Source organism: Squalius cephalus (assembly GCF_949319135.1).
Source record: "Squalius cephalus genome assembly, chromosome: 3".
Lineage (NCBI taxonomy): Eukaryota > Metazoa > Chordata > Actinopteri > Cypriniformes > Leuciscidae > Squalius > Squalius cephalus.
The window spans coordinates 13,992,124-14,004,322 of record NC_137124.1 but is presented as its reverse complement, the minus strand read 5'-3'; the positions used below and the strand labels follow the sequence as shown (position 1 = coordinate 14,004,322).

The window sequence follows — 12,199 nt, the reverse complement described above, 5'->3', positions numbered from 1 at the left end:
ATATCCATAAAGAAATCCCCTGACATTTATTGCCATATACCAAGTCTAGTCTTTTGTAGGGTATATATTGATCCTTGGATCTTTCAGCTGGCTCATGGCTCAGAGGAAGCAGTAATGTGTTTTTACAAGGGGAAATCTGCCTTTACTTCATGTATTTCCAGTGCCGCCACAGTCATGGAGATAGAAATAAGTCTGTTCCAAATTTTATGAGCTGAAATCGTGTGACTGATTTGAAATGCACTTCAAATGTGGCAAATAAAATACACCTTTGTAGGGCACTTCAAAGGCCATGCCAGCCATGTTGTATGTTGGTTCAAACACAAAAATAAGATTTCTTTTTTTTTTTTTTACATGTATATTTATTACTCTAATTGAATGAAATAGGAGTAGATTTATAGTTAACTCGAGTCGTCTGGCATTCATTGAGCTTGTCACAATGCATTCTGGATTGCCTTCTCTGTGAAGGATACATCTGATGCTGCCTTAGATTTCAAGCATAATTATTTTCTTTTCAATCATTGTTTTCAACATTTGATAATAACAAGAAATGTTCCTTGAGCAGCAAATCATCATGTTAGAATGATTTCTGACTGGAGTAATGATGCTGAAAATTCAGCTTCGGATCACAGGAATAAAAAGTATTTTAAAATGTAATTTTTCAGAATGTTACTGTTTTACTGTTTACTGTTTTTTTTTTTGATCAAATAAATGCAGACTTGGTGAGTATAAGAGACTTCTTTATAATTTGACTGATTCCAAACTTTTGACCGGCAGTGTATGTGTCTCTTATATAACATGTGTCTTAAATGTCTCAAAATAATCTTATTGATGTCAGTTCAGATTTCTGTGAAACCCCCCCCCCCCCCCCCCCAAAAAAAAAACATTCTCCATAAGAATGTAGGCAATATCATTGTAGCATAACTTCAGTGATTTATTACTGCGTATGGTTTTGTAACTGTTTTCACCGTCACCGTGATAGATTATCTTCAATCAATCTCAAAGCTCAAGTAAAGTCTCTTAACAGACTGTGTGTTTTTTCCCGGGCTACTCTTTCACGTCTTTTGATGTGACTCGGCCGTAGACGTCTGAGATTAATTGTTGCATTTTTTTTTTTCTTGAACACCTGAGCAATCATATTCCCCTGTCTTCCTGTAATTGGGCCAGAGCCCAGAAGGGAAAACCAATTGCGTTTCTGTGCAAATTAATTCACCTTTGACCTGGGCTTTCAGACACTTCCATTCTAGATGTATCAACTGAGAGGTCTCGTGGGCAACATGGTCCTCTTAAAAAAATAACACATCCTTTTGTTTTCCACAAGTGCAATTGCTTTAGATATCATTTTAATCACCAAATGACAGTCTAATGTTTTGGTTTTGTGAGACAGGAGACACAATTTGTATTACAGGGCAAGTCAATCTGGTTCTAATGAGAAGAAGTGTTAAATGAATGACTTTGCTTGCGTAACCTGGTCCTGCTTCTCACTTTGATTTAATGTTCGGAGCCTATGGTGAAATCTCTTTGAAAGTCCATGCTTCGGGCATTCTTTCAGCCTCCTCCGACGCAAATAAGAACCATGTGTGCATTTCGTTAAATATGCAGCAGACTGCAATTTAAAAAAAGACCCTCCAAAACCTCAGATAATGTTTTTGTTTTAGTAGGCTTAGATAAACTAATTGAGTGCTGTTTGCGAGACAGAGATGCAGCATTGGTTCTCCTGAGTTAGGGAAATTAAAAGAATTTGAAAAGAATAATAGTATGCATACGTTGAAGAACTCTTTCAAAAGACTGTAAAGATGTTTTTTTTTCTCCCAAACTCGCTTCTCCACTGGAGCAGGGTGGTGCCGCTTTAGTGAACTTTTTTTTTCTATTCCTCCTATAGCATTTAAGCCTGGAGGTCAGCAGCGGCCCGTACTGCAGCTTGTTGACTTGCTGATACACGGCGCCGGTTAATGGTGCGGCTCGCGATCCATCTGCACCAGCTTCTCCGGCTCCTCTGAAAATAAAGATTAACTTTCCACTGCTCTTGCTCGCTCTGTTTGTGTTTTTCCATTGGCTGTAGTAACTTTTGGAAAAGGTGCTTATCCAGAGCTTTGGAAAACAATTTAGTTACTGACTTTGCCACTCTATTCTGTCGCCTTCACGGGAACTTACAGCGCTATAGCCGTGATTAATGTCGCCCATGGTCTAATGGATAGCGTCCCAATACCCCTACAGTTTCCCTGCATGGGCTTTTTTTGCAGCGCTCCCTTAAAAGTCTCGCTGACGACGAGGAAGCGTTAAATGAGGCTCCTTTGACCATTGAGGTTCAGTTTGTAGATGCCAAATATTTTTTATGCTTCAGAAGTTACTGCATACGGCGTTTATTTTTAAGACACCATCCTGGAAGTTCTTGATTCTTTGCTGTGTCATGAAGTGCTAGGGTCTGTGGATTCATTTTTATGACTGTAATGGTACTGTTTTCATTACAACAAACTTAAGTGCTTTAAGAAAGTGTTTTTCACAACAAACATCTTACTTATTGATGAGATTTGAGGTTAGAACTAACCAAGTTAATATTGGCCTTGTCGGATTGTTGAGGAAGAGGCATTGTATTACTTTTTTATCTAGCAACTGTACTTAAGATTTTCATTGGCCGACAGTAAAACAGGTGGAAAAAGTCTTATAAATGTATACTATAAACTATATAAAGAGACCAGAATATCATAGAGACTTAGTCCTATGCCCTTTTGACTTAGTCAATAGTCAGTGTTACGGTGTTCAGCCGCACACCGATTACATCATTTTCCCACAGCAGCATTTTGATTTATTATAATAATAAAAGTTTAGTTTAGTTAAAGAACAGACAATACAATTAAAAACTAAATGTGTTTGCTCAATTTAGTGCGAGCCGAACGAGAGTCGCAGCACAGATCAGCAGCAGGAGTCAGATTTCATTTATCAGCATGGTGTGTGCCATCATGCTTATTCATTTTGTTAATAAAAGTTCTATGTTAACATAAGCAAGTGATAGCGGTATTACATGTGTTGTCACACGTCGATTAACCGGTGTATTATGGGTGTTTTTAGCCTAACAATAACCTGCACTCTAGCAACCGCATAAGAACACTTCAACTAAGTTATTGGTTTTGTGTTTTTTAGTTGCTTAATATTGTTGGCGTCTTAAGAAAAAAAAGCAGTCTTGTTTGCCTCATGGGATTTTAATCAAGAGTCATTATTGTATTTTTCACACTCCATAAAAGGGAGCTTCAGTGCCTCAATCAGGATGTAAAGTATTAAGCTTAATTTCTGAATGGACAAAATTATGCCATTTTTCTCATGATTTGATACAGTTCTTGAAACACTTAATTCATATTGCAGGTGATGCATGCAAATCTGTGATGATTTACTTTTCCTCAAATATAAATGTGCTTTGCTTTTCTTGGCTTAACAGGAACTTTTCAGAGACCACAAATGAAATTTGCTACTTCCTGTTATGGGTGTAGTCTGTATGGTTTGTATATCGAGATTTTAATATGTAAAAACGCACTCAAAAAGCTCAGTGACATTTGCTTCTTTAAAGAAATGAAAATTATATTTTATGTACCTACTCACGTGTTGTTTCAAACCCATATCTGTCTGTCTTTTCAGGAAAACAATGGCCACTCTTATAATAAAAGTAAAGTTGGGGGCTGCCAGCACCATACAAATATCTTAAAAATAATGTATACCGCTATATTCGACTATATATGCACTACGTTCAGTCTTCTGAAGCCATACAATAACTTTACGTGAGGAACAGACAGAAATTATACATTAATAATTGCCACCTCTAAAGAACAGTTTTATTATTTGAAATCAAGAACCAGATTAGTTCGATTTGTGAACTAATAATTCAGATCAGTATTGTGAACTGGATTAACTGAACATTTGTGAATCTTTCTTTATCAGAATTTAGGAGAGTAGTTATAATAAATTTTTAATACATTAAATTTATGTCTGTTAATCACACAAAGCTATGGATTTAGAAAGCTTTGAATACAGTGTACACATTGTATTAGCTATTTTTATAACACTTTAATGGTGCTTTTTTTGTTGTTGTAGTAATGTTGGTGCTTGACAGCTCCAATTCTCTTTCTCTTTCACTATATTGAGTCGCCCGGATATACTTCAACAGAATCCTGCTCAGTCTTTAAAGTAAAATAAAGAGATGTATTTGCCTTTGGTGTTTCTAACCACACACACACACACATGGGTTTGAAACTACATGAGGTTGAGTATCATCTCACAGTTTTCATTTCTTGGTGAATAATTTTTTTAAGATTACATTTATTTGCTCCGGTACTTTTCCTGTTGAGTAAGGAACACAGTTCAGGTTTTTATTTGCCATGCAGACAAGGGTCCTTTTTTTTCCTAACAGCACTGGTTTGTCTAGGTTTCATCAAGGTATTTTTTCTTTTCTTTTTCCAAGGTCTCAATTTTTCACTTAGACTTGGCCCAGCTTCGGCTACTGATGTTTTCATCTTAGACCAAAGTCAACCCAAACCTAAAATTGAAATCATTTCCATAACAATGTGCAGTATCTGAACAAGCTTATCCGAAGGTGAGATTGACGACAAATTGTAATGGATTTGCCCCAAGTCTAGTGACGTAAAGCGGTTGGATACTGGAGCATTGACGTCTTTCAGTGCCGTTATGCATTTTCTGGTTCTTGTCTTTCACACCTGTAAAAAGGGGTTTTCTTGCCTGTGCAAATCTTTTTACATCTTCAGCAGGTTGTGGTTCGCACATTAGCTGCCGCAGAGCATCAAGTCCCATTGTTGAACACAGGGAAATTCTTTGGTGAACCTACTAACATGCTGTTCCATATTGCGATACGTTGATAATTTCACACATTTGTTTATTTATTTATTTTTCTGACCAATCTTTTCTTTTTTTTTCTCAGTTCATTCACAAAGGGAAATCACCTAGGGAATGCATTGCAATTTATTTGAACATCATCGAATCACTTCACTATGGCTCATTTTGAATATTGTGTCATAGTAGGCATGAAAGCAGTTGTTAAAGCATGGAAAATGTGATGTCAACTCACTTGACAGTGCAACATGGATATTATTTCTCTGGAAAGATTATTGGTCTGTCTGTTTTTGCCGTTATAAAACCAAGATGTCAAATTCATTGCCTACCATGGGCTGTTTCTATAGTAACCATGGGTAGCCAGGTATGAATATTTCTTTTTTCGCTCCTCATCTTCTGTCAATGCCCTCTCTATCTTTTTTTCCCTCCACGGGACATTTTCCCAAAATCTCTCTTTAATAATGCATGAGTTGAAGGAGACCTGTTATGTTTGGATAGCTCTAGTTGGTTTTTCAGGCATAATTGATTAACCAGCTACTAATGTGAAAACCTGAATGCACAGATCGGTTTCCAAAAGAGGAAATGTTTTGCTTTCAGTGGAGCCATATCCATTGATCAGGTTTAATTGATTATGATAGGTCTTGCAGATAAGTTATCCAGAGCTTCTCCAAAATATTCATCCTTTGCTTCACCTCTAATAGAACTTTAAAATTATGAAGAACCTTAAGTTCTTGTAAATTGCCCTAGCCCTAAATTATCCACTTTGGGAACAACTTTCAAGCAACCCTCTACTCACATTTTGGCAATAGAATTGCCATTGGCTTGTAATTGTTTTTTAGTTTACTTGCCAGACTGATATGAAATGGCACAGCTTAACATAAGTCAATCAAGCATTATATTATAATATTATGATTATCAAGCTTTATTTAATGATAGAACTTTAAGGTATGAGATAACAATGAGATTGCCCTTTGCGAATTTGTTCCGTCCACTACCGGAGAAACCTGCATATCTTCTGCTTGTTCTTAAAAGATGAATAATTCCAAATGAACTCCATTATTCTGACAGGAAAAGTCTCTCGCTTCCCTCTCGCTTCCCTCTCTCTTTGAGTGTATGTGAGAAACACAGCGCTCTCAGCAAAGCGATGACGAGTTGTGCGCATTCGCACTAGAGTTTATGGTACGTCAAATACTCTGCGTATCCATTGAGATGAATTTAAATATAGTACAGATCGCTTGACGGTGAGCAAAACTCTCAAGCACTCAGTGTTCAGCGAGTGTAAATATATCTATGCTAAACTTACTAAGCCTCTAACACACACACTGGCAAGTAAAATCTAAGAATTTATTAGCCAATGGCTAATGGTAGACATTATTTAGTCGCCCAGAGTGAAGATTTAGTCACAAATGCAAGTGATTTACTTGCATTGCAGAGGGTTGTCAAATCAGCTCATGGACCTGCTTCCAAAAAGTTGCTATTTAGCAGTGCTTGCAGCCTTTTTTTTACAGCAATGAACTCCATAAATTCAGCTCACCCAGGCAAGAAGCAACCCATATCTTCCCCTAAAAGGTTCCTTCACAGATTTAGACATTTATAATTTTTCTTTTGGCAGCTGTGAGAGTTTTCTTCTTGGTCCATCTCTAGGGAAGGTACCGTGCAGCTGGAACCTCGTCTTTTGGCCATCTTCATAAATCTGAATAAAGCTAGCAGATGACCTCAGCAGAAAAAAATAATGCTAATAATCTTAAGACGATGTGCGGAGATACTCTTCACTGGAGTATCACGATTCATGGCTCGACCCACCTGGAGTGTGAAGCACACCCTTAATGTTCCATGTTCACTTACACCTGGACTGGGATCTGCAGGGGCTATTTGTGCGGTCTAATTTTCTCTAAATGTTGTTTGGAAGGTTGGTGGACTCAGAGAAGGGGCTGCAATGTGGATTGATGGCTGTGGTGATTCATCAATCCCTGGCTGAGAATAGCTGAAATGAGACTCAAAATAAGTTAGAGAAAGAGGAAAAGAGAGCATTATGAGTGAAGTATAAGAAATGAAGACATTCTGGTATAAAGGAATAGGAGAAATGGCAGGGATAGAATAGGAAGAGAAAGTGACAGATCTGTCAATAAGAAGAGACTACAATTACATAGTTTATTTGAGGATAGATTATAAAATGCACTACCAAAAAATTCAAAATTCATTTTTTAAGGAATTATTTTACTCAGTAGGGACTCATTAAACTGATCAAAAGTGACAGTAAGGACATTTTATAATGATACATTTAGCGCTGGCGAGCATAAGAGACTTCTTTAAAAACATTAAAATATCTTACCGACCTCAAACTTTTGAACAGTATATTTAAAATAAAATATGTATTTATTTGATTACATTTTTATATCCCATCTTATATTATATATCTTTTAATGTTTTGTATCCATTTGTATTGTAAATGCACTTACATAAAATAGTATTAAATAACCTTGGTTAAAAGCTTTGGTTGACCATTGCTGCTTTCCATGATTTTTCGCAGCATATTTGTCCTTCTGGTATTAAGAGAAACTGCTAGTTATCTGTTGTTTTCCAGCGTGGGTTTGGGCTGCTGCTTCAGCTCCAGTGAGCACCGCTGACGTGGGGTGTGGTTGGGTCTTAAGACTTTATATAAACATGGACAAGCACTTTTTCTAACCAAAAGCTGTAAATGGGGTATAACCTTTTTTTGTTGATGTCACTGGTGTCATAGAGTTTCTCTGAAATGTCTTCTTTCAGTGTTCTCTGTATATACGCTCTCATACTTGCCCTTGTCCTCATTAAGTTTGTTAGTGGTTGTTTGCGTATCTTAAGGTCATGCTCATTACAAGATAAATTACACTATTAAACTCTGTTTTCACAGCGCTCCCTTTCAGTGTTGATTCACATAGAAATGCTGGAACAACTCTTGTCAGGAAATGTTTTAACCATTTCATGCTTTAGTCAGTGTTTGGTCTAACAGTTTTACATTAAACATTAAGCCATATCATTTTTTTAATGAGTGGTGCTTCATTTGTACTTTTCTGAAGAGTTTGTTAGACTTACTGTGTATAGTTTCTGACACGTCTTTGATGTTTGTTTTTATAATGTCAAACAGTTGCTGTGTATTCCATTTACATTTAGTATGATATCTTTAGATTAGTATTTTTGTGTATATTCTCATCCTTTGTCAAAGCTGTCAGTAGATTTTGGAGATCCAGATAACTTGCGACCATAGTTGGCTTTGGGAAATGCACCCCGGGCCAATATTTTGATGCTTTATGGATAAGTTGGACTGATGCATGGTTGTGATGCACATCCATAAAGACTGATTTCAATTGCAGACTAATTGCTCCATTTGCTCAATGAGTCAGATGGATTGTTCCCTTGATTTGTAATTGCTCTTGAAATTATCACAAATTTAGCCTGCCCACTGCCAGCTCATTTTCCCACAGAAAACATCCGTGTTTCCTCCACCAGCTTTGGCTTATCTACAACTTGCCGTTTCCATTGTTTTATTCTACCTACTAGTTAAAGTTCCAACAGCTGTACGTGTGCTTGCCTTCATTAAAGAGAAGATGGCAAGGAATGTTAATGGTAGGTTCAAGCTGATGCGAGGCGGAGGCTAATTTTAGATAATAGCCCTAATTTGTGTGGGATACTGTGGACCACTCCTGGTCTGTGTTATATGGTCTAACCCCTAAACTGAGGTCACTGAGTTCAGATTTTAAGTTTAATTTTGAGTTCAGACAGTTATTGCAGAATAAACCCCGACAGGATGATCAGGACCACGACGCGGAGGGGTATTGCATCAGCCTGAAGGGGTTTATTCTGCAATAACAACCGACTGGATGTACATTATCCCGCTTATTACACGGATACTTGCCACATAAGTAAATTATTAGACATGAAATATTGATCTTAGTCTAAATATTTTATTAGTTCTTTAAATGCAAATTTCCTGGGGAGAGATCAGTTGCGAACAAGCAGCAAGTTCAAACTAGACGGACATTTAAAGGATACGGTGCAGTCATATCATTACACAGCATTTTGCCATATAAATAAATAAATATGGGGATAAGAAATAGTAATCTGAGGTGAAACTGTTTTAAAATCGTACCTGTTTGTTATCTTATAATCCAACAGTGTCCAAAACAATAGTCGCAAAATGGCAGCAGCTGCGTTTGTATGAAACAATAGAGAGCGAGTCCGCGATACCGAATGACATAAGGAAATAACTGTACACTAAATATTGATTTTTAATATTTATTTGCTCACTCAACGCAAAACCTCCACGAGGAAAAAAAACGTTCCTAGCAATGACTTCAGTAACCCGGATGAGCCTGTGTTATCTGTTTTGAGCGGTATGTTATACCCGAATCAAGTGTTCCACAGAGCTGTGTAATAATACTCTTTACATGCCATTATTATGTGGTTATTGCATGCTAGCATTACCTCAGCGTCTTGGCTAATACTCATGTAAAGCTCTTAAATGCAAGATTTACAATGTTCTTTTTAATTACAGGTCATACTCCTTAGTCATAGTTGTAAGATCTCAAGTTTGTGTAGCCTTTTTCTCATATGCAGTCCTGGGACATGTCTGAATAAAGACTTTCTTTTCATTTCATATTTCATTTAGTTTCGTATTTCATTTCATTCTAATGAATCATTAATTAGTCAAAGCTTAATATATCAGATTGTCTTTTTTATTTTTATTTTTTAAAAATACTTAGATTAAAGATTATAATAAATTAAAAGCTATAAGTAAGTGGATTGCAGATTTATCTTAAATGAAGCTTTCAGTTGGTTTTTAGTTATTGATTAAAAAATTTATACATTTCACATAAATTGAATTACAAAAATAAATCTACCTTTATCATTTTTACAGTAACAAAGTTTGGTAACAAATGCTTGTGTTTAAAGCTAGCTGCTTTTCATGTTGGAATAATTTCAATAAATCATTTTTTTTTCAATAAATCATTTTTCAAAAGTGCCTCTAATGCTTTAAAAGTATAATTGGACAGCAATTTGTAGCCCATCTGTGTTACGTCTCTTAAGAATGCAAATCATGCCATTAACAATGTTGCATGCAAATAGTGGGACAAAACTAGCTATAATTTTTTTTGGTAATTAAAGTAAGTTAATAATTACAAATATTTATTCTAGTGTAGTCTGGTCTGAAGAGTAGAGTTGAAATGTGTAGGTTGCTTCCAGACATAAGGAACACATTTCGCAAAGGCATGCCAACTGTTTAACCAACACTGATATCATTTTCAGATGTGGGTTGTAAGTTTTAGTGTAGATATAAGTTTTTTTTTTTCTCCTCCACATGCCTTTCCTCTTGCATGTTTCCAGGCAGTTGAGATGGTTGTCTGATGGTGGTCTGATATGACAAGACCAGCATATCTCCATCTGCGCTCCCCTGTGCCCTGGAGCCGCTGGATTCAGGCCTGTCTGAGATTGATGCTCATCTTTTTAGGACTCTTATCTTACAATACACCCATACCCATCCTCAATCTATTTCCCTTTGTGACTAACAAAGCTCTCAGAGCACTGCCTGTTCTTATTACCCATCCCTCTTTGGTTATCTTTTCTTGCGATCGATTCTTGTGTTATTTTCTGTCATTATTGTTCTCTTGTTAACCACAAGACGTGCCAGGCTCTAGCTAGCATTCAATAAATGTGTTTCTTCCCTCATTCAGTCTTCCATCTCTTTGGCTTTTACCTCATTTAAGGGTTTTATTTTTACCCCTGTTTGATGCTTTCAGTGTTTAGAATGATTTTTACTCGGTCACCGGTTGTCAAATTTGCTTTGTCAAGGGCTTATTGACTCACTGGCTTTGTTTGGATGGAGATGTTTGCATCACTGTAATCCGGTCTGTATACTGAGGACGTCATGGAAGAATAAATGTTGAGCCTGTTGTCCTCGATCCTCCTGAGAGGGGTTCCTATTACATGTTACCGCCCTTCGAATAAAGAACAACTTTTTGCACTGCACTTTGCGAAAGTTGTTTTGCTGTACCTTTGAATTTATTGCTTAAAAATGTAGTTAAAATTTGGGTTGGTCTGTGTGTAATTCACTACTGGTTTCCTGCTTTAATCAATCAATGTGTTTAGTAACTGGTCTATACAATCGTCAATGTTTCTGGTCTTGCAAATAGCACGTGTCTGAATCTATAGCATGACGGCTTGAACCCTGGCTCACTCCAGAGTTTTAGCTTTCATCAAACGGAGAGAGAAATCGATCTGCACCAGTGCCGGTTTGATGACTCTGGCCCTCTGGATGATCTTGTCATGTGTGATTGTGCAGTCAGCTGACAGGAGGTTGACTCGTTCAGTGTTACTTGTACTTGAGGCTGTTGGACATGTGCTGTGTGCAATGCTTTTCTCTCTGTTAATATTTCTTCCATCTGGATCATTAAGGTCACGCAGGGGTCCAAAGCTGGGCTTCGTACTGATGATTTTGTGTTACAGAATAGACTGAAGCTAATTGTGAACAAGCGGACATTAAGACACAATATTTAAGTCTTTGATTTAAACTTAAATGTATAGTTCACCCAAAAATGTTGGAAACTAGATTTTTTTGCAATGTTTTAGTTCTTGCACGTACATTTTAAAACATTTAGAGTCTACAAACAAAATGGCTGTTTGAATTCCTGGAAAAATCTGTATGTGTTGAGCTAAATGTAGCCTTGTGTTTTTTTTTCTTCCCCTCAGGTATTTGGAGATTATTATCACTTCAGGCACCGCAAGGTGGTGAAGAGGTCTTTATCAGAGCACAGAGGAACACACATTCGTCTGCAAACAGAACCCCAGGTATGTGTGAAATGTAGATTCCGGAACCGCCTCAGAACCCCCCCCCCCCCCCCCCCAGGAAACTCAAAGGTTTTATTGACCAAGCCTTGTCTAAATGAGATGTAAAAAGCCAAAACACGGAAGCCATTGATATCTGAATAAGCCTGATAGAGAGTAAAGAAATGAGTGAATATTACGTTGTAAAAATACACAAAAAAACTAAAACTAAAAAACTGTAAAAAAAAAAAAAAAAAAAAAAACGAAGAAAGTTTCACAATTTGGACCCCTTCTCATTAAAGTTTCTCCTTTTTTTACACACCATTCATCATGCTCAATAATGCAACCATTTTATTTTAACATGACTTTGCTTGAATAAATGTTTTTTGGGACCAACATTTGGTTCCTAATCTAGCCTATCCCCCCTTTCTTTTTAATTTTGATATTTAATGATAATTGTTAGAAAATAAATGGCATTTTAGTCATGATCAAATTTGAAGAAATGGAGCATTTCATCATGATTTTTGATGAAAGGGTTGCAACATTTGCTGACCTCATATAAAATGAA

General features: G+C 36.7%; 1 protein-coding gene across 2 annotated transcripts in view; it reads left to right on the top strand.

The window, feature by feature from the left end:
- furina (furin (paired basic amino acid cleaving enzyme) a) overlaps positions 1–12,199 on the top strand; it is an 83,394-nt gene that overhangs the window by 27,386 nt on the left and 43,809 nt on the right. For both annotated transcript variants that reach the window (XM_079867217.1, XM_079867218.1), the window contains exon 3: positions 11,557–11,655. In XM_079867217.1, the coding sequence (XP_079723343.1) occupies positions 11,557–11,655 (99 nt within the window). The remainder of the gene's footprint in view (positions 1–11,556; positions 11,656–12,199) is intronic.